General features: G+C 54.2%; 1 protein-coding gene across 4 annotated transcripts in view; it reads right to left on the reverse strand.

Annotated features, from left to right (window-relative positions):
- Positions 1 to 22,670, reverse strand: part of DNM1 (dynamin 1) — a 45,013-nt gene that overhangs the window by 21,214 nt on the left and 1,129 nt on the right. For 3 of the 4 annotated variants that reach the window (XM_030858514.2, XM_030858506.2, XM_030858511.2), the window contains exons 2-10: positions 8,376 to 8,449; positions 8,012 to 8,161; positions 7,437 to 7,640; positions 7,053 to 7,151; positions 6,789 to 6,949; positions 5,610 to 5,752; positions 5,341 to 5,476; positions 5,081 to 5,148; positions 3,814 to 3,952 (exon numbers count right to left, since the gene is read on the reverse strand). In XM_030858514.2, the coding sequence (XP_030714374.1) occupies positions 3,814 to 3,952; positions 5,081 to 5,148; positions 5,341 to 5,476; positions 5,610 to 5,752; positions 6,789 to 6,949; positions 7,053 to 7,151; positions 7,437 to 7,640; positions 8,012 to 8,161; positions 8,376 to 8,449 (1,174 nt within the window). Of the gene's footprint in view, positions 1 to 2,074; positions 2,214 to 3,813; positions 3,953 to 5,080; positions 5,149 to 5,340; positions 5,477 to 5,609; positions 5,753 to 6,788; positions 6,950 to 7,052; positions 7,152 to 7,436; positions 7,641 to 8,011; positions 8,162 to 8,375; positions 8,450 to 22,670 lie in introns of all 4 variants that reach the window. The other variant, XM_030858516.2, reaches the window with a different exon arrangement.

Raw genomic sequence — 22,670 nt, forward strand, 5'->3', positions numbered from 1 at the left:
AGAGAAGCCACTGCAATGAGAAGCCCGCGCACTGCAACGGAGAGTAGCCTCTGCTCGCCGCAACTAGAGAAAGCCTGCACGCAGCAACGAAGACCCAACGCAGCCAAAAATTAAATAAATAAATAAATAAATAAATTTATTTAAAAAAATGTTCACATAGACTATGTAATAACACCCACCAAAATGTATGTTATTAAGAGAAAAAGCAGGATACTAATATATTCACAGTGTAAATACCTAACAAAGTAAATAAACCTATGTATAGAAAAAAGAGTTTGGAGGAATAAATTGGTGAAAACTCTTTGGAGAGCAAATCTTGCAGAAGTTACCAAAACTGTGAGTGCTCACATCCATTGACTAGGCAATTCTATGCTAGAAATTTGCTCTAAAGAAATGACAGGATAAGTACTACAAATATATTTATAAGGCTATTCACTGCAGCACTGTTTGTAAAAGAAAAGAAAAAGTGGAAACAACCTAAATGTCTGTCAATAGGATATTGAATACATAAATCATGTCATATTTCTACAGTGGAATACAATTCAGCTGTTCAAGGGCATGATCTTTACGTAGCTACTACAAGGATTCCACTCCACATTGCTCAGTAAAAAAGAAGAGTTCACTATCAGTGTGGTCAGTGTGATCCCTTTTAGGTTAAAACCGGTGTATATTTGTAATTAGTTAGGAAGGGTGTGCTGCTAGCAGTCTTTATCTCTAGGGCTGTGAGCTTATAGGGACTTTTGCTTTCTCTGTGCAGTTTGAATATTTTGATAACAATCATGTATGATCAGAACAAAATCAATACCGATAATTTCATTTTTTAAAAAAAGGAGTGTATTTGCAGGAAATGTACAAAAATCTCAGTGTGGCTCTTGGAAAGGGAGTGTTGTTGCCTCCTTTTCACTCTTGGGCATTTTCCAAATTTTCTCTAATTGAGAGTGTGTTCCTTTCAAAATGAAAACCCAAAATTTTTAAAAATTTAGATATATTTTGTGTTCTTTTGTAAAGAGATTTGAGGCAGCTTAAAATAAACTCGGTATTTTTTAGTTTAACAAAAGTTAAGATTGCATTGCTTAGTATTCATGATGCAGTGGGACCATGATTTAGATATCATGATATATACTATGCAAGGGAAAGTCCAGCCCAGATTTGATTCCACCTGGATCAGGCACTGAGTGGATGCTAATTTGCTTAATCTATCCCCATTTGGCAAAAGTGAGATAGGATTGTGTAAGGGGCGCACAGGACTAATTATATATGAGCCACAAAAACCGTGATACTTATTTAAAACATGAAGTTAAGGCAGATGTTCCCCCACCTCCCAGTGTAGGGAGCTTTTGCAAATACAAGTGAGGCTGGGCTCAGGCAGGCCCCTGGGAAGCACTGCTTTAGATGATCTGGCAAAAAGTCCCCAAAATGCCCCAAAGTAGACAAATAGGAAAAAGCCATCTAAAAGGTCACGGACGACTCAAAAGAGGCTGACCCTGTCAAACATGTATGGATTACAGTAAAGTGAGTAACCCAATATGCTTTTAGGCAAATTGGTTTTGAGGGGCTGGGATAGCTCCCCTGCCCCAGGAGGCCCTGATCCCAGATCTCTTCCCTCAGCCTCCCTAAATCTGAATCCCACTCTGCTGTTCTTTTCTGAGACTCAGTTTTGTCATCTGTAAAATGGGGATAAGACTACTCACTGCTTAGGGTTGTTAAAAGGATTAAGTCAGATGACAAGGGCAGGCACTTAGCCTAGTGCTTGGCACACAGTAGGTGCTCAATAAACAGCGGCCATCTCCTTATCATCATCACCATCAAAGCGGCCATTGAGGATGCTTGGGTTAGAGCAAAGTCTTCTGGGAGAGGTGGGGGCCTGAAGGAATCATGAGTACAGTAGACCCGGGGTTAGAAGCCGGCATGAGACCTTGGGGCCAGGAATCAGCCGGGCCGGCCTGGGCATCTGGATCCACCTGGGTGGCTGAGAGGCTGCCGGGCTTGCTCAGCAGTTGGTTCTTGCCCACGGGAGGCCCTGGCCATGAGGAAGTGGTGGCCAGGCCCAGCCCCTCCCGGGCGGCCATCATACCTTTTCGCTACACTTTCTGATGGTGGCTGTGAGCTCACTGACTACCATATCCACACACTTGATACTGGGCTCTTTAAGCTTCTGCACCTGCTTTTTCACTGTGGCTTCAAAAGCGAGGTCAGGTGTGAAGAGGCCTGTCCTGCACCCGGGGAGGAGGAGGGGAACAGGGGAGGAGCAGCCGGGGTGGGCGGGCGAGGAGAAGGAGGGCAGTGAAAGCCAAGCAGAGCCAGGGGCCGGGGTGGAGGATGGCACGGACACGAGGGAAGAGAGAGACACCGACACAGAGAAAGAGAGACAGAAGAGAAGACAATGTGAGCGTGGGACCTGGCCCTCCTGCCCACCTGGATCGGCACCTCCCAGGTGCTGCCAAGCAACCCCCAGGGCTCTGAGGGTGTGGGAGGGGTCTGAGGGACCAAGCCCCTGCCCCGTCCAAGGGCACTTACTGAGTTCATATTCTCTCCCCAGGGCTTGCCTCCCTCCTCTCCCCCACTCTTCAGCTACACCGAGCCTGCCCTCTCTCTCTTTGTCCTTTTCCTATGCCATCCTGCTGAGGAGCTGACCCAGGCCACACCCACCCACCCACATTCTGTTCAATTCTAGGTTTCCCAGAACCTCCTGTATTCGCTTCATCCCGACTCCAAAGCCCAGCACCATTCCCTATTCTCCACCAAGGTTGTTGCATTCAGCTGCCCAGGCTGTGCACTGCACAACTCCAGGGGGCTCCATTTCCATAGACTACGGGGCAGATGATGCCTCCTGGAGTTGCTGTGTAGCTGCCTGATCGCCATTCTCCAGCTCCCTGCTCTACTCCTGCCCTTCCCTTTCTCCTCAAGGGGCATCCTTTGCCTCTCCTCCTAAGGAGTCTGGAGGAGCTCAGTTTGGAAAGACAGAGAGAGAGAAGAGGAAAGACAGAAAGAGTGGAGATGGTGATAGAGAGGGGCCAGGGCAGCAGTGGGGAGGGGAAAGGAAGGGAGTCTGGGGCACTGGACTTGGAGTCCAAAGCCTTGGCTCCAAGTAACAGCTCTGCCACCTCCTAGCTCAAGTCCTCGGGCAAGTCACTTGATCTCCCGAGCCTCAGTTTTCCTGCTGTGAAGTGGGCGCCATCCTCCCTGCCCTGCCGTGCCCTCCTTGAGTGGTTCTGTGAGGCTCAAATGACATAGCAGAGGGGGCTCTGTCCCTGGAAGGCTGGATGTGGATGGAAGGGACGGGGAAGGTCCTGAGTGAGGGTCCTGAGTGAGGATGGCGTGAGATGGGGAAGATGAAGGACAGTGGGGAGTCAGGGTACCTGCTTGACCTGGGTCCTCTGAAACCCTCTGGTGTTCCAGGCCCCTAGGGCAGCACCCAAGAAGGTCCTGTACTTCATCTGTCTCCAGGGACAAGACTTCCCCAAGACCCCTCCCTGGAGCCCCCAAAGATGACCCCATCTCTGAGAGCAGGGAGGGGGCTCAGGGTCCCCTCTTCTCCCTGAGCTGGGGCAGCTCTTGGTGGGCTCTCAGGGCAAATTACCACCATCATACCTGTCTTTCCAATGTCTAATCCCTTGGTTCCCCTGGTCTGGGGGCCGGGGCTGGGTGAGGCCCCCTCAGAGAGTCCCCCTCTCCTGGACTGTGGTGGCCTGCCTCCCCCACCCCGCTGAGGTCTGTACATGCTACCAGGAGGCACTGGGGGAGGTGGGGAAGGAGCGCCTGGCAGCAGAGCAGGGCGGGGCAGAGGCAGGGGCTGGCCGGGCAGCTGGTTACCTTCTTGGTGCACTGTCTAACGGTGCTGATTAGCTCCGAGATAACCATGTCCACACACTTGAGACACGGTTCTCGGATCTTCTTCACCTGCTTTTTCACAATGGTCTCAAAGGCCATGTCTGGGGTAAAGAGCCCCGTTCTGAACGCCCGGAGCGGAAGAAGGGCACGGTGTCACAGACCGGCTCCTGCCAGGAGCACCAGGCCAGGGCCCCGCCCCGCCCCCCTGAGCTCTGCCCTCGGGGTCCTCCCACTACCCCTGTCTGGACTTCAGTGTCCCCATCTGTAAAATGGGCAGGAGGGATTCTGATGAAGGCCTTTCAATCGAAGCTCTTTAGGGCAAGACAAGGTCTGCTTATAACTGTTGCATTTGTCCTGCTTTGTCTTCAGATTCTGCTCATACAAAATGTTCTATGGCTAGAAATGGTTTGAAAACTGTCAAACTGGGTTTTCTTTAAGAGCCTTTCCGGGAATAAAGCATTTTATTTTAAGACTAGGAAAGAGATTTTTTTTCTTTTCTGTGCCTTAGCCAATGCAGTCTGTAAATTCCATGCCAAACCTTGGAACTGAACCTGCATGAAAGCAGTGACATTTCAGTCTTGTTCACTGCCTGGCACATAGCAGGTGCTTTAAGTTTTCTTGTTGAATGGACAGTGTCGATCTGGGTCCCTGGAGCGGGGCGAAGCTTTTTAGGAACAGTCTATTTTCCAGCCTTTGTCCCGGCTCCACAGGCCTTGGGGCTGGCTAGCAGGAGGGAAGTGGGGTGGAATGGGGCCAACTTCGGGCTAATGGGACTGTGGCAGGGTCTGGAGGGTTGAGAGGCCTCATCCCATCATAAAAGTTTCACAGACTAACACCTGATGCACCAGACCAGGCCCTACCCAGTGGTTTGGGCAGCTTTGTTCTGGATAGCACTGGGGGGAGCTGTCCTACCCTGGGGATGGGCAGGGGGCCCAAGCCCGAAGGGTGCTTCCCCAGCCACCTGTGTCTCGGGCTCTACCCCACTGTTCTAGCCTCCGGGCCGCTCCCAGGGACAAGCAAAGGAGGGTAGCAGGCTGCAGGTAGGGGGATGGCCTGGGTCTCCCATCCACCTCCCCTATCCAGAGCCTGTCCAAGCTGGGAGCCAGAAAGTCACAGTTGAGGAGATTGGGGACTAGGTAGGGCTCTTGGTCCTTCCTCAGGGAGGCTCACTCCATCACTCCCTCTGTCTCTGCACTAGACCCCTCCTGCCTTGCAGGGTTCAGCTCCCCTCCCCGGTCCCAATACGTGCCTAATGCCATGTATATTCTTGATGGCATAGCTGATCTCCCTTCGGAGTTCCTTCTCGTCAAACTCCATCTGTGTAGGAGACAAAGAGATGGCTGGTCAGGGCCTGTTCTGCTACCTGGGGGGTCAAACAGGGTCCACCTCACTCCCAGAGCTGGGCATCAGGGCCTCTAGTGGGGTCAGCACATGTACGCATGAGAGAGTCTTAGGTAGGTGGGTGGGAGGGTAGTCCTGAGCCCTCCTGCCCCTGGGGGGTCTGCCTACCTTGACCAGTTCAAAGGGGAAGCGCTCATGGAAGATCCGGTTGATGCGGGCTCCCCCCGACAGTTCATAGGTATCGATCTGGTCCCCTGAGCCCTCAATGCGCTTCTCAAAGTCTACAGCAAATTGCTGGACCATCCTGGGGAGAGAGTGGTATGACCTGAGGGGGCAGCAGCCACCTCGGGCAGGGAGCCCTGCGAGAGCCCTGTGCTGAGAGGCTGCGGGGAGTGGCAGCCCCATGATGGGGAGTCAGGAGTTGGGGAGGGCCTCACTGCAGCAGAGCCTTGGTCTTGCGCGCTGGGTCATCAGGGCGGAAGTTCTTGTACTCCTCCACCTCCTTCTCAATGGACAGCAGCTGGCTCTGAAGCTTGTTCCGCAGCCCTGGCAGCGTGTCCCGGATGTGGTTTGTCAGTTGCTGGCGGTGGGGGCGAGGAAAGGGTTAAGGCCATGGTCACAGACCCAGAATGCCCACAGGACCAAGCAGGGGCCAGGATGTCTGGGGCCCATGTGGATGTGGTGAGGTGCAGAGCCACAGCCCTGCCCACTGCTGTCCTGCCCACCAGAATGAAAGCTGCCTGAGGGCAGGGACTGGCACACAGTAGGTGCTCACAGAGGTGTATTAATTGAATGAATGAGTCAATAACTCCATTTTCAGTAGAAGCCAGAAATCTAGATTTTTATCTGAAATTGCCTGATCTTGACTAATTTAATAGTTTTAGACACCACAAGAGCCAGATGAAATGAATCAGGGGCAGTGATGGCTGGAAGACTGCCCCCTTGTGCCCTTTGGGTTTAAGGCCTCCCTTGAGGTAATTCTCAAGTTCTGAGGCTCACTCTGGTTAGGTCTCCACACGCAGCATCTCCCTGAACTGCAGAATGACCCTAAGAAACAGGTTTCATCTCCATTATCACCATTTTACAGATGCAGAAATAGAGGCTCAGAGAGCTGGAGAGTCTTGGTGGGTGAGTGACAAAGCTGAGACTAGAACCCAGGTATGTGGCCTCCAGAGACCCCAGTTTTGTCCCATGCCACACTGCCTTCCTACTGTCAATACACATACACACACACACCCCTCAGTAATTCTGGAAGCCCCATTCCAGATGGAGAAACATCCTAGGGAAGCCCCTGGGTTCACCCCCTCCGCAGATCAGCCTCTCCCCATTTCAGAAGGAGCAAAGGTCTTTAGCCAACCATACTCCAATCCTAGCCCCCAAGCCCAAGCCCTTGTCAATGCCACCGTCCACACAAGGTCTTGGACTTCTCTCCATTCTGGGGCGTTCCTAGGGCTCCCCTTCCTGGCCTTGGACAGGGAATGGTCAGCAAAGCTCTGGTGCTACCTCACTGTGGGACAGTGGGCAACCCTCACAAAATACGCTTAAATGATTCTGTTACGCTGGTTTCTTGAGGCCTCATCCTGGCCTGAGCCCCTACCTGGTTAAGGAGCCCCTACCTGGTTAAGGACCTTCTGCAGGTAGGGCGTGCCCATGCGGTCAGCCAAGTGGCGGTAGGAAGGGTGGGAGAGGAAGAACTTGCGTTCAGCGGCCAAGGCAGCCGTGATATCCTTCTTCCCATCGATGTCCTTCTGGCTCCGGTTCACCACTCCAATGTAGCCTGTGGATGGGGTGGGGGTCAGGGGCAACCAGCCTTGTGGGGGGTAGGGGGCGGTGTTACGAGGAGGGGCAGTGGGGGTGGGTCAGGTGTGTGGCCTGCCGACCTCTGCGCAGCGGGAGCAGCTTGTTCTCCAGAACATCACGGGCATCTGTGCCCTCGTCCATCAGGTCCAGCTTAGTGATGACCCCGATGGTGCGCTGACCTGGGGGTGGCAGGAGAGGGTTGTCTACACCTGCACTTGCCCTCACACAGGCGACCCCAGGCACTCCCAATCCCACCCCACTCCCCCATCTCCCAGCCCACTCCCTCCCTTACCCACTGCCTGCCTCTGCTCTCCCCACCTCATTCATTCTCCACAGTAGCCAAAATGATTTTTAAAGGCATAAATCTGATCCCACCCCTATTCGCTTAGACCCTCCAGTGGCTCCCCCTTACGCTGTGAATAGACCCCCAGGGCCTTGCGCATCGGCTACCTGTGAAAACCTACCCTGGGGGTCCACCTCCTTGGCGACCTTGAGGGCATCAGAGTTGGCCAGGTCGGAGTTGGCTGGGGACACGGCCAAGATGAGGCAATTCTCCTTGGTGACGAACTGCATAAGCATGTCCCGGATCTGGAACTCGATGTCGGGAGGTTGGTCCCCCACTGGGACCTTGGTCATTCCGGGCAGGTCCACTAAGGTCAGGTTCAGCACTGGACAGGGCGGCGAGAAGGCGTGTTCAAGGCGAGGGGCGTGGCCGGGGGCGGGCGGATTAAGGAACAGGGCCGGGCTTAAAGAGGATCTGTTTGGGAGCGTGGCCGTAGGTGGGTGGGGCTAGGGAAACGCGAAGGGCTAAACGGAGGCCTGTTAGAGGCGTGGCCAGGGGTGGGCGGAGCCGTGGCAGTGTGGGACTGGGGTAGGACGCGCAGAGGAGGAGTCGCTGTGGGGGCGGAGTCTACAGGAGGAGTGAAGCCCTTGAGGAGGTGCCAGCTAAGGGGCGGGGCCAATAAGATGGTTCCCAAGGGGCGGGGCTCAGAGACGGAGCCAAGAGGCTGGGGGCGGGGCCAGGGCCAGGTCTCCTCACCGTGCGGCGAGTAGACGCGGAGGTTGATGGGCACCGGAGAGATGCCCTTGTTAGTGCCAGTCACCCGGTCGGTCTCAGCCTCAATCTCCAGGCGCACCTCCTCGAAGTCGGTGAATTTCTTCCCCTTGCAGTGCAGGAACTCGGCATATTCTGCCCCAGAAGGAGGGGGGCAAGGGCGAGTAAGCATCGTAATAGCCGGCACCCACCTGGGTCCCATCTTCCGCTGGGAAAAGACCCCCCCACACACAAACACACAAAACGTTGCCTTCTTCTCCCTCCCCCCACGCAAAGCCACCTCTCTGTTACGCATTTTTATCCCTGCTGTTCGGATGGGGAATGAGGCCCAAAGAGGGGAAGCCCATACCTGTGGTAGCATTGACCAGCTGCAGGACCAGGGGGCGTCGGGTGACAATGCCAGATCCTCGGGGCAGGAAGTCCCTGCAGTGAGTTGGGGGTGAGAAGAGGGGCAAGGTCTGAGGAGGCTCCCTCTGTCCCAGGGGCACTTGTCCTGCCACTGGGAGCCCCAAAGCTTGCCCAAAGTTCCCTGCCACACCTTAGCCTAAGGGCTTCACTATGGGAAGAGGGCAGCTGAGAAAGATGTAACAGATCACCCCCAAATCCTCTGGGTCACAGAATTTGTGCTTCTGAACTGGCCCCCAGACCTCTCTCAGGTCTTCCCTGTGTTAATTCTGAGCCAACAGGAAGTCCCTGCCCCAACCCAGCCACTGCCATTCAACTCAGGAGAAACTGAGGCATGGGGTGCCCCACCCCATGTGCCCAAGCGTCCAGTGGCCACAGAGTGGATGCCAAGGAAACGGAGTTGCACCTCCTCCCCCCCTTCCGCTGTGGGGAAAGGCAGCATCTCACTTCCCTTTCCCTGGCCCCATCTGGTTGGGGTTGAGGATGAGGGGGATGGGGGGAAGGAGGAGGCAAGGAAAAGAACTCATGCTCCTTAAGTACCTACTGCATGCCAGGCTTTTACGTGGGCAATATCTCCTGGACTCCACACAATAGCCTCATGAGGAAGATACTGTTATTATCCCCATTTTACAGACAAGGAAACTGAGGCTCAGAGACATTCAGGTTGCCCAGCCAGTATCTACCAGACCCTGGGCACAGATCTGTTTGACTCTCTGGTGAAAGCTTTCTGCCCTTCAACTCCCTGAAGACCCAGCTCTTTTTTTTTTTTTTTGCGGTACGCGGGCTTCTCACTGTTGTGTCCTCTCCCGTTGCGGAGCACAGGCTCCGGACGCGCAGGCTCAGCGGCCATGGCTCATGCGCCCAGCCGCTCCGCGGCATGTGGGATCCTCCCGGACCGGGGCACGAACCCGTGTCCCCTGCATCGGCAGGCGGACTCTCAACCACTGCGCCACCAGGGAAGCCCCCCAGTTCCCTTTGAAGGACTGGACTGAGACGTCCCAAATTCACCTCATGCCCCTAGACCTGATGTCTATTCCTCAGACATCTGCTGTGTCAACTTCAGCAGTCCTTTCAGCTAACTCTTGAGGGTGACACTTCTCTCTGTCCTGTCAGCTCTTCTCATCTCCCCACCCACACAACCACGGCCCCACCCAGGCCAGCACAAGAAGGAGGGTGGAGGCCTCTCCAGGGATCAGGCTCTTGGGATCACAGTTATGGGATTCCCAGGACTCAGGAAAGGGGGGAGGAGGCCAGAGCTTGAGGGACCACAGAGATCTGGCCAGTCACCTCATTCACGGAGAGGCACATGGAGGCCCAGGGAGGGGAAAGGATACACTCAAGATCCTATAAGGGGGACTTCCCTGGTGGCGCAGTGGTTAAGAATCCGCCTGCCAATGCAGGGGACACGGGTCCGAGCCCTGGTCTGGGAAGATCTCACATGCCACGGAGCCACTAAGCCCGTGTGCCACAACTGCTGAGCCTGTGCTCTAGAGCCCGCGAGCCACAACTACTGAAGCCCGTGCACCTAGAGACCGTGCTCCACAACAAGAGAAGCCACTGCAATGAGAAGCCCGCGTGCCACAACGAAGAGTAGCCTCCGCTCGCTGCAACTAGAGAAAGCCCACGTGCAGCAACGAAGACCAAACACAGCCAAAAATAAATAAATAAATAATTTTTTTAAAAAAAAATACCCTATAGGGCTGGGACACAGCCAGATCATGAACATGGATCCCCTGCCCTCAGCCCAGAGCCTGACCCGGACTCACAAAGCAGGTTTGGGGCAGAGGGTTTGGGGACAACAGAGTAGGCCCAGGTTTCTGGGTTCAAGGCCTCATCTGGGGGCCCTGGGGAGGCCTCTTTCATCCCCTGTTCTCACCTTGCCCCACCTCTGGGGAGAGCAGAGGCTAATTGGGAAGAGTCAGCCACCTTATGGGGAAGGAGAATGATAAATCCTGCATTTATCCATCATTTCTAGGTGCCAGGCAAATGCTTTTCATTTGTGCAAGACTCTGAGCTTCAGAAGGGTGGGCTTGCATCTTTCCGTCTGTCGCTGTATCCCATGGCTCAGCACAAGGCTTAGCACACAAGACGTCCTTAATAAATGGGCACTGAATTCCCAAGTCCTCCAAAAGTGCTCTCATATGGAAATGATCATTTTCCAGATGAGGCAACTGAGGCTCAGAAAGGTGAAGTGACTTGGCCAAGTTCACCCAATTAGGAATGGCAGAGCTGGGATTCAATCCTGGTGCTGTTGGACTCCAGAGCCTGCGAACTTTCCCATCAAACTCTGCTGCCCTCGAAACCTGAGGAGCCAGACTTGGCTTTTTATGTAATTCAATTAAATTCAGTCTAGAATATATTTGGGAGCAGCTGCTCTGTGCCAGGCTCTGTGCTGGGCCCTGGGGATGGGAGGAGATGAGTCAGACAGTTCCCACCCCGAGGAGCTCACAGCATGGTGGGAGAGACAGAAGTAAACAGATAATGCAATGCAATGTGACATGTGCTGGAATGGAGGTGCACCAGGCAGCACAGAGAGGGAGGTGATTAACTGGGGGCAGGGGGAAGCGAGCAGGGTGGGAGCTTCCTGTCTCTGTCTCTCCCATCCTTTATCCGCTGATGCCTTTGCAGGGGTGACCCCCTAGTACTTGGGATCCCTCAGGGCTGTGGAGGTAAGACATCTATACTCACAGAGGCTGGGGTGGGCCTGGGGGCCTGGGGTCTACCTTCTTCCCCACCAGCTCCTCACCCAGCAGTACCATGGCAACAGTAGTTGCCATGGAAACTGCAGGAGGGTTTGGGAAGGATGGGACTCCCCACAGAGAGCCCCCTCCCCATGCAGAGACATGAACCTTCCCTGGAGCTCTTCCCTGAGAGCACCCCTCCGCCCCCCACACCGATGGGCCCACTTGGCCCTGGCAGGCCAGAGGGGTGGAGGTCCCTGAGGTGCCCCATAGAGGGTGTGGGGAGCCCAGGGCCCAGCTGGAGGGGTGGTCGAGGGTCTGCGCCAGCCTGCTCCGAGTTGCTGCCTCCCAGGGCTACTTAAAGGACAAGCAGCTTATGGGAAGCTGAGATTAGACCACAGGGCCATGTGTGGGAGAAGAGCGCCTCCTCAGACCAGGATCTCCCAGGGCCGGGGTGGGGATGGGGTGCCCAGGTGGGGAGGGGCCCCATCTTGGCCCTGGCCCAGGTTCTCAAAGGGAGGCCCTCACACAGTCTGTGTCAGAGTTCCCCAGGCAGCCTGTTCAAATGCACATTCCTCGGACAGGCTGGGTTAGAATCTCGGGGCGGGGTGGGGGGGGCAGGGGAGGGGAGGAGGGAATCTGGATTTTAAACATGATCCCCATATGATTTTCATGTTCCTGTCAAGTTTAAGGATCACTGGCTCAGTGGTGAGGAGCCAGTGCCAGGCAGAGGCCCTGGGTTCGAATCCTGCCTTGGCCATTCCCCGGCCTGGTGCCCCCGGGGCAAGTTGCTTCATGCTCTGGGCCTCAGGGGCCTCAGCTGTAAAGCACATGATCTAAGCCGGGCATCGTACACTGCCACGCATGGCTGCGGGAGGAGCCCTGGAGCCCTTTCACCAAAGAGCTTAGCGCATGCCTGGTACAGAGTAGGGCTCAGCAGTCGCAGGGGCCTGTCAAGGAGGTCCTCCCGTCCTCGGTCTCTTCCCTCGGAGGCTCCCCAGATTTCAGCAAGGAATCCAAGATCCTGAAGAGCCCTCTGCCTCACCTCCTTCGGGCACTGAATTGGATCTTGGGATTCTGACCACAGAATGTTGGATGGACACGATGGACATCAAGGAGGTGCAGTTTTCAGAGAACATCCCACTCCCCTGTCATTATCCAGAGGGTGGAACAGAGGCCCACAGAAGGGCAGGGAGCTGTGAGGCCACACAGCAATGGGAGAGGTAGGAGAGGTGGCCGAGATGGGACCAGGACCGGGAGGCCGGCTCTCCGGCCCCACATGCCTGGACAGGCAGTGACAGGCACCGGCTGGTTCCCATGTCCAGACTGAGCGCCTTGCTCCCTGTTGGATTCCCACGCTGGGCACAGGCTGGGCTACAGCAGGGGCTCAGGCGACACTGGTAGGAGCGAGCACGGCTGAGCGGCTCCACAGCTCCTGCCTTTCAACCGGAAAGGCTGCCCCACGCCCTCTGTTAAAGTGTACCTTGGTGCCTCCCCACTGGGGATTCGGGCCTGATCTGGTTTCCAGCCAGAGCCCCCCCTGCACCTCCCACCCAGCTCCTGGTTAGCCTGAGGGAGGACAGAACAGGTGCCCAGAGAAAAGTGTGCCGGGCCCACCAGCCTCGAGTGACATGTGGGAGGGGTGGATGGTGACAGGCCAGCCCCTCCCACTCATCCTGGACAGATGGTGGTTTCCCGGGGAGGCCTTGCCTTGCCATCTGCAGAAGTACCTTCAAACCTGAAGCACAGGGAGGATGAAATAAACACGTCTCACGACCTCCAGGCACTACATACTCCCCGTCTGAATTGGCACTGTCACCCCAGAGGGGCCTGGAGAAATGACACCAAAGGGCCGAAGTGACCCCACCCCTACTCTGGTGTCTGAGATCCGGGACTATTGCTCTGGAACCCTGGTTTCCGGGTCCTGCTGAATGTAAACAACAGCAGAAAGTCGCATGCTTGGTCTGGCGTGTACCCAGCGGCAGTCATCCTTACAAGTCTCTTGTTTCCTGGGCTCTGATGTCAGACGGGCCAGGCGTTGGATGTCAGAGCTGCCACTTAGGAGCTGTGTGGCTATGGACAAATGACCAGGCCTCTCTGAGCCTCAGTTTCCTTATCAGTAAAATGGGTTTCTGTGAGGCTTATATAAATTAATGCCTGAATAAATGGTAGCATTGATTATAAATATAACTTGTTGAGCAATCTGAGAACACAGGCTGGGCTCCCACAACCATGTCACCAACTGATGCAGCAGGGAGGGAGTTGGAAGGTGGGTCTCCTGGGGGCTGGCCGGAAGAGTGGACGGAGGCTAGGATATTTCCTGCCAAACCTTGCCTTGGAGGTGGAAGGCAAGCGGGCCAGGCAGGCTGTGAGATGCCCTCTGAAACAGGGATCCAGGGTGGAGGTGAGGGAGTGGATGGGCCAAGAAACACAGTGGGGAGGAGGTGAGGCCAGGCAACAAGTCCTGCTCTGTTCCTGCTGCCCCAGGAGGTCCCAGGCCGGCCCACTTCGTTGCACAGCCCATGAATTTCCAGCTGAGGTTTGAACATTTTAGGGCAGCCCTGGCCTTAGCTTCCCCTGATATTCTGATGTCCAGTAAACAGGGCTGGTCCTGTTTACCACCGTATTCCCAGCACCCAGCTCGGAGCCTGGCACTGAGTGGGCACTCGGGACACCCCTGTCGACCAAAAGAATGATTTGATGAAGCTCCTACAGTTTTCCCACCATCACCCTCATTGCACAGATGTGGAAATTGAGGCATAAAAAGGGGAAGAGTGTTGCCCAAGTTCACAGTGCAAGTTGGCGACAGGGTAGGACTGGTGCCCAGGGCTCTGGACTCCAAGCCCGGTGCTCTCTCCACAACATCCATTTTCTCTATTAAAGAAAATCTGTGGGGCTTCCCTGGTGGCGCAGTGGTTAAGAATCCGCCTGCCAATGCAGGGGACACGGGTTCGAGCCCTGGTCCAGTAAGATCCCACATGCCGTGGAGCAACTAAACCCGTGCGCCACAACTACTGAGCCTGTGCTCCAGAGCCCGTGAGCCACAACTCCTGAAGCCCGGGCACCTAGAGCCCATGCTCTGCAACAAGAGGCCACTGCAATGAGAAGCCCGTGCACCACAACGAAGAGTAGCCCCCGCTCACCGCAACTAGAGAAAGCTCGAGCACAGCAACAAAGACCCAATGCAGCCTAAATAAATAAGTAAAATAAATTTTAAAAAAATGTTAAACATAAATTAATTAATTAAAAAAAGAAAATCTGTGATCTTTCCTTCCACCTTATCCTTCCATCCTTCCTACATTTCTTCTTTGCTTCTTTCCTTCCTGCCTCCCTCCCTTCTTTCCTCTTTCCTTTCCTTCAAGTGTTGATGACTTTATACTCTCAAAATGAAAATCAATTTCTCTTTTGCCTGTACCTTAAAAAATCATATGTTCTCCCTTTAAAAAAACTTTCGACTACTATATATAAAATAGATAACTAATAAGAACCTACTGTATAGCACAGGGAACTTTACTCAGTACTCTGTAATGACCTATATGGGAATAGAATCTAAAAAAAGAGTGGATACATGTATATGTATAACTAACTCACTTTGCTGTACGGCAGAAACTAACACGACATTGTAAATCAACTATACTCCAATAAAAATAAATTTAAAAAATAAAAAATTAAAATAAAATTGAAAAATTTTTTTCACAAAATAAAATGTTGAGATGGCCAAGAAGCACATGAAAAGCTGTTCAACATCACTAATTATTAGAGAAATGCAAATCAAAACTACAATGAGGTATCACCTCACAACAGTTAGAATGGGCATCATCGAAAAATCTACAAACAATAAATGCTGGAGAGGGTGTGGAGAAAAGGGAACCCTCTTGCACTGTTGGTGGGAATGTAAATTGATACAGCCACTATGGAGAACAGTATGGAGGTTCCTTATAAAACTAAAAATAGAATTACCATATGATCCAGCAATCCCACTACTGGGCATATACCCAGAGAAAACCATAATTCAAAAAGACACATGCACCCCAATGTTCATTGAAGCACTATTTACAATAGCCAGGTCATGGAAGCAACCTAAATGCCCATCGACAGACGAATGGATAAAGAAGATGTGGCACATATATACAATGGAATATTACTCAGCCATAAAAAGGAACAAAATTGGGTCACTTGTAGAGACGTGGATGGACCTAGAGACTGTCATACAAGTGAAGTAAGTCAGAAAGAGAAAAACAAATAGCGTATATTAACACATACATGTGGAACCTAGAAAAATGGTATAGATGAACCGGTTTGCAGGGCAGAAATAGAGACACAGATGTAGAGAACAAACGTATGGACACCAAGTGGGGAAAGCGGCAGGGGTGGGTGGTGGTAGTGGTGGGATGAATTGGGAGATTGGGATTGACATATATACACTAATATGCATAAAATGGATAACTAATAAGAACCTGCTGTATAAAAAATAAATAAAATAAAATTCAAAAATTCAAAAAAAAAGAAACTGCTGTTTCCAGCTATTGAGTCAGCAAAATAAATAAATAAATAAAATGTTGAAAAAATAAAAAGCAACCAACACCGCAACACCTGGGGCTCACCATTGTAAACATTTTATCATTTATAATAAGAGTCATGGCAAACACTGATGCATTGTTGACTGCTGGCCAAGGACTCTGCCGGGGGCTTTGAAATCTGCATCATCACGAGGTTTCTTTTGGGGGTGATGGAAGTGTTCTAAAATTAGATTGTGATGATGGTTGCACAAGTCTGTAAATATGCTAAAAATCATTGAAGTGTGCACTAAAAATGGGTGAATTTTACGGCATGTAAATTATACCTTGATAAAGCTGTTTAAGAAATCTGCATCCTCTCGTTTGATTCTCGAATGGCTGTGTGAGGTTGGCATGTCCAGTTTCCCCAACTTAAAGGGGAAGAAACTGAGGCTCAGAGAGATGAAGTCAGGTGCCCCTCACGTGCCCACTTGCGCCCGGGGCTCTGAGCCACACTTGGGTAGTGGCTCTGCTTGCCTAACAGCTCAGCACAAACTTTTCCCAAGTCGCTCAATACAGAGCTACATCTGGATCCTTATTTCTTATCACCAGCAGCTTGCTGTGAAGGAATCTCAGCTCCGCCACTAAATTATTTCCCTGCTCCTAACCTCAGTTTCCTCATCAGTGAAATGGGACACAATCCAGCAGCTCCCTCCTAGGGTTGTTGAGGGGATGCCTTGAGATCCTGGCTGTAGAAAGATCTAACATCTGACAGAGTGCCCATTGGTGATGCCATGAGCCACCTGAGTGCCCAGCACGGGCTAGGTGCCTGTGTGTGCTAGAGAGCATTGCATTCACCTGCTGAGACGTTTCTCCCCGTCCTGGCTGGTGGCCTTGTTTCCCTGTGCTAAGACCAGCGATAAAAGAGTGACGCAGTAACAAACAGGTAAAATGTTCATAGTAACCCTGGTTGGAACTCGCTCTCAGCCCAAGGCCATGGGCCTCTTTCTCCCTCTATGGTCCCTCATTCTGGAAAAACTGAGCCCTACCATACACACGGAGGTCATGGGCTGGAGGGTGATCAGGGAAGGCAGCCTGGAGGAGGTGTTGGCTGATGTGAGCCTTGGAGGTTGAGCCAGTGAAGGAAGAAGACAGAGGTGTGGTGAAGAGCCTTCCCGGAAGAGAGAACAGCACACGCAACGGCACTCAGGAGAGTGAGAGAGCGGGATGGCCCATTTCCCCATGAACGGCAAGATACCCAGGTGGCCCAGCAGGGAGCGGCTGGAGGAGAATCAGGCTGGGTAAGGCAGGCCTCAGGGTCCCAACTCAGGAGCTAGGGCTCTGGTTGGAGGGCAAGGGGGCTAAGGAGGGCTTCAAGCAGAGGGGATCAGATTGGGAAGCCATAGAGAGTTCTGTGCTGTCAGATGGAGAATGGCAAGAGAGGCAGATGCCCCAGGTGCTAAGACAAAGGTGGTGGTGGCCAAGGTAGAGAGAGCGGGGTGGACTGGGGCAGAATACACAGGGCTTGTAGACTGAATGGATGCAGAGGATGAGAGAGGAGGGGGGAGCTGATCCCGGGGCCTCTGGCCAGGGCACTGGGAAGATGCCATTTAGGTGACTGTCTCAAACACCTTCCAAGGCCAATATTCCTCTTTTTCCTGTTGCCTGTAGTAATTCCAAGTTGCTAGAGCTGACTGCTGCAAACAGTTCATATTCCCTAGCCAGATTTCAGTCCAGGGAGGGGATAAGAGTGCCCGAGAGACAACCAGAGAGAGCAAAGGAGGAGAAGCTGAAGTGTATGGAGATGTAGGCACATGGGTTGGGGTGAAGATGGTGGACATTCACATGGAGGCAGGAGACCTGTGCTGGTTCCTGTCCTGCCTCTGATTCCACCGCTGTGTGACTTCAGGCAGGTCCCCTACCCTCTCTGTGCCATTTCACCACCTGAAAACTTGGGATGATGCTCCTCCTACTGACAGGTTGTTGGTTCCAAGAAGACAATAATCAGCGCTGCCCTTGGACCTGGGGAATCGGGGCCCTGACCTTGCACCCCATCCCAGTTGAGATCTCCGGCCTCACCATCCCCATGAAGCATGGGGTTCCCAAGGACCAAGGGAAGGTGCCCAACTGGAGCCTGTGCACCCCTCCTAGGGGTCCCAAGCCTACCTCTAGCTTCTGTCCCCACTGGGGGTGGCCCTCGCTTCGGGGAGGCAACCCTGGGGGGCTAAGGGGGATCCTTTCTGGGGACGGGGTTGGAGCTGGAATATGAGGGCGGCCTGGAGAGAGACGCTTCCCATCCCATCACAGAGCTCGGAGGAGTCTGAAATTCGATATTCAACACCAGCCTGCCAGGCTGCGTTGAAGGTGTGTTTGTCAAGGTGGGCGGGCAGAATGTATTGTATTTAGCAATTCCTTAGCTTGATTTATAACAGGAGTATTTAGACCTACGGCACGTGGGCTCCACTTCTGCTCTTGTTCCGGGGCTGATAACACCACGTCCGTGAATGGCTGCCTCCGCTCCCGCCCCGCCCCTCCTCACCCGCCCGCCAGGTTCCGACCCTCCGACCCCAGCCAAGGCCTGGGAAACTCGATTCTCCTGGCGCCGGGATCAGCTGCCGTCTGCCAGAGTCACCTTTCATTCCCAGCTCCTTGGGGCCACTGGGTGGGGCGGGGGTTTGGGGAAGACGTCCTCTGGCGGGGCTGGGCACGCGGGTCTGGCTGTGGGCGCGTGGCAGGTGCGCGCTCTGAGCAGGGAGACGGGGAGCAGAGTGTGGCTGCCCGGCAGCATCGCGGGCTCTCTGGGTGGGGATGGCTGAAGGGCCGGCAGCGCCTCCCCGACCCTCCTGGTCTCACTGTGACCTCTGCTCCTCACTGCCCTTCGTCCGGGTTCTCAGACCCACTGGGCTCCCTCCCACCTCGGGCCTTTGCTCAGGTGGGACCCTGCACCTGGAGTGTGTTCACTCCTTTGCCTGACCAAGTCCTGTTTTTGCTCAGGCCCAGACTTAAATGCTCAAATGCCTTCCCGGGCCCCCTGACGACTCCCCTCCCTTCAAAATCGAGGCTCCTGGTACCCTTTTTCCAACACACAACAAAAGAGCTCTTTGTGTGGTGTAGCGTCTGTCTGTCCTGCTCAGCTGTGAGCCCCCTCCCCCGCAGCCCCCCCTCCCCCAGAATAGGGGTGGGTCTGGCTTCTTCAGAGCTGTATCCTTAGGGCCTGGCACGCTGCAAGTGCCAAGGAGATGTCAGTTCTCTCTGCCCCCTCCAGTCAGTGACTTTCTACTTTTGATGTCTCAATTATCCCCTAATCATCTTTGGCCTCAGTCTCCAAACCTGGGAAATGGGACCACTAAGATGTAGCCCGAAGTGTTCAGAGGAAGCGACAGACCTTAGTAGTGGGGAGTGGGCTGTCCCCCATGGCAGGAGCTGGGGCTGACCAAGAGAGGGGCTCTCTGAGGCCAGAGACCAGCACAAGTCTGTGCTGGGACGCGAATGCAGAGAAAGGGGCAAGGGGATTGGTAGGAGGCAGGGAGCCTGAGCAGGGGTAGGCAGAGTCACCAGGGAAACCCAAAACACTACCCCCAGGCTGCCCCGTGGGCTCTGGGCAGAGGCTCACTCCCCAGGCTCCCTTCGCTATCCTGGCTAGAGGAGATTCTCCCACCTCCACCCTCACCCTGGCCCTCCTCCCAGCTGGTACCTATGCCCAGGCAGGAACAGAATGGGTGCATCCTCTGTGCCAGACCTTACCCCGAGTGCTTCACGGGTATGACGTCAACACTCGCCACAATCCCATTAGGAAGGTGCTATTATTATCCCCATTTTACAGATGAGGAAATAGAAGCTGAGCAGGGTTTAAGAAACATGCCCAGTGTTGCCCAGCTTGTAAGTGGCAGAGGTAAGCTACAAACCCAGGTCTGATTCCAGAGCCTGAGCGCTCAGTCCCTCTACCACACTCCCACTGGCCTTGGCCTCCCCAGGGGCCAAACGGGAGGGAAGGTGGGCACTGCCCAAATGTCAGCATGCCTGGGCACCAAAGTGAGTAAGGCCAGGGGCGTCGGAGGCTGGAAGCCTATCCCAGGACACCAGACTTGACGTAGGATGGGTATTGCGGGGAGGGGGCACACAGCTGGGGGCAGACAAAGGGAAAACTAGGGCACCAGACATCTGCTCACAAAATGCTGGGGTGTCCTGGGGCCCACACACACTCCTCTGTCTGCACTCACCCCCAAGATGATCTCATCTATGCTCACGGGTTTACATCCCATCTCTTCCAAATTTATATTTCCAGCCAGCCTTCCCCCTGAGCTTCCGACTTGCATCACCACACTGCCCACCTGACATGTCAGACTCAAAGAGTTCAAAACCAAACTCCTGGTCTTACCCCCAGCCCCCCAACTGGCTCCTCCCGTACTCTGTTAATGGCGCCAACACCCACCTGCGGTCAAAGGTGCGGAAGTCATCTTGGATTTTTCTTTCCTCACCTTCCACATCCCATCCACCAGCAGGTTTTGTGGGACTTTCCTCCAAAATACATCCGGAACCCCACAGGTCTCCTCCTCTCTCTGCTAAAGCCCTGGTCCAGGCCCTGTCACCTTTGCCCACCACAGCAGCCTCCTCATGTGTCTCCTGTCCCCCTTCCCAAGTCACATACTTGCTGGAATCAGCTCAAGTCACTCCATTACTTAAAAGCTTCTGATAATAATGAAAACAAACCCAGCTCCTCAGCATAATCTGAGGGCCTTGTAGATCTAGCCCCAGCCTACTCCCCGATGCTGTGTTCGCCTTGCTCACAAAACACCAGCCCCAGTGCTTCCTTTCTGTTCTTCAAACACACCAAATTCATTACTGCCCCAGGGCCTTTGCATTTGCTGTTCCCTCCACCTACAATGCTCTCCCCAGATAGTCACGTGGCTTCTCATCCCTCAGTTCTCCTCTCAGATGCCACCACCTCCTAGAGACCTTCTCTGACCTCCCTGTGGAAAGTGGCCCTTTTCCCTCCCAGCATTGACCCCATTCCCCAGTTTTCTTCTTCATATATCTGCTGAATGACTTAATGAATTAGCCTCTGTTTTACCTTCTGTAAAAGGGGGACAAAGAAATAGCATAGACCCAGACCAGTCCTAGCGGGGTCCTGGGCAGCTGGTTGGGTCACCTCCATTGCAGAGCTGACAACAGGGTCCTCCTTGTTGCCCGGGAGCCCGGGCTGGCCTGGAGCAATCTTTGCTTCCTCTGTTGTATTTTCCACTTCCTCTCCATGGGGGGTTGACTGCCGGGAAGCCCCAGGAGGCAGAGCCACTGTTACCATGCTTATGCGTCTGGGGACCTAGTCCTAGGTAGAGAGGCTGGGACCCATGACAGACCAGGCAGGGCTGGCTGGGGGCCCCGGTGAACTTCAGTTTCCTGACTGCACTCCAACACCGGCCTCCTCACTAGCTTTCATGAGGATCAAGTAATGCTTCCCTGCTCACTCCTCCACCTCAGGCCCAGTGACCCCTGCTCTGCCCCCGGTCTGTGTCTGTACACCCCGTGCATCCTCCTGCAGGGCCACAGTCAAACGGTATTGGGTTGTGAGAGGGCCCAGGCCTCCTGGGGCAGAATCCACATCTCACTCCACCACTCAACAAGCAAACAGTTGCCCAAGTCAGCTGTGACCAGGCTGGCCTGCTGTGCTGGCACCTCTCTCTGCTGGACAGTGAACTCCAGAAGGGCAGGGGCCTGGTCTGTACTGGCACATGAAGGCCCCAAACCTAACTGACAATCAACACCTCCCTCCCACGTGTTTACAAAAGGGGGCTTTGACACCCGTGAACTCACTGGAGCCCCACGGCCACTGTCTCAGGAAGGCAAGGCAGCAGCTGTCAGTCTGCCCATCACTCAGATGGGGAAAATGGGGACCCACACCCCTGCACGTCCCTTTGCTCAGTGCAGAGCTGGGCTCTTAGAGGCTGTGCAGGCTCCAGATTGGAGTCTAATAGATGCTGTCCTTCCTGGCCCTGTGACCTTGGACATGGCCTCTAACCTCAGTGTCTCAGTTTCCTCACCTGCAGGATGGGCATCATGGTACCTGCCTCATGGGGCTGTTGCGACCCATCCCATATTGCATGGCATGGGGCACATGGGAAGGGCCCAGCAGGTGGGAGCTGAGGTCACCTTCCCCTCTGTGCCCCCTGCCCAGAGCACGCAGCAGGCACAGAGCAGGCGTTCAGCAGATGTCCAGGGGATGAAAGGCAGGCCTATGGCTTGTACACTGGAAAGTTCTGGATGTCCACGAGTGCTATATAAAGCACGAAGACCCCAGGGCTTTATTGTCTCCAGGGTCCTCCTACCCCCTCACTCTGACAGCCAGGCGTAGGGACGGGGACCATCTGTGTGTCTCTTGCCTGTGCCTCTGCTGCTCTGGGGGGTCACGTGACTAGGAGGGAGGTTCTTTGGGAGCCCGTCCCTGGGAGACAGACGGCGTCCCCCTCTGCTGACCAGATGGGTCTGGCTGCCCCCCCAGATTCATAGCTCCAGGCAGGATCCTTCCCTCTCATCCCTGGGGTTGACACTGGGCTTCCCAGGTCATTTGTGGGGCAGGAACAACCACCTGGTCCAACTGTCCATATTAGAGATGGGGAAACTGAGGCTCTGAGAGGGCAGTGACTCGCCTGAGGTTTCACAGCAGAAGCTGGCTTGGACCCAGGATGTCTGGCCTGGAACTGCTGTCCCTCTGAGGGCAAAAGCCTCTACCTGCCTCCCTCTCCCACATGTCATTCGCTTCTTTAGCCATGAAGGTCATTGGCACAAAGCTAGGGTTTCTGAAGAAGGCGAGTTCCGAGGGAGATGACACAGTGGGCCGGTCAGTGTCAATTCTCCCGCACCCCCCTCAGTCTGCCCAGCCCCCACTCGGTCTCCAGCACCGGGCCGAGAGCGTCATCCTCTCTCTCTCCTTCTCAGCACCCGAAAAAGCCATCTCCACCTCCCCTTTCTTGGGGGACCCTGGGGTGGGGGTCACGACCCTGCCTGCCTCCCTAAACCCAGGACACCCTTTGTCTTTGTGGTTGCCCCCGACTCCTTGCCACCCGG

This window comes from Globicephala melas, chromosome 6 (genome assembly GCF_963455315.2).
Source record: "Globicephala melas chromosome 6, mGloMel1.2, whole genome shotgun sequence".
Taxonomy (NCBI): domain Eukaryota; kingdom Metazoa; phylum Chordata; class Mammalia; order Artiodactyla; family Delphinidae; genus Globicephala; species Globicephala melas.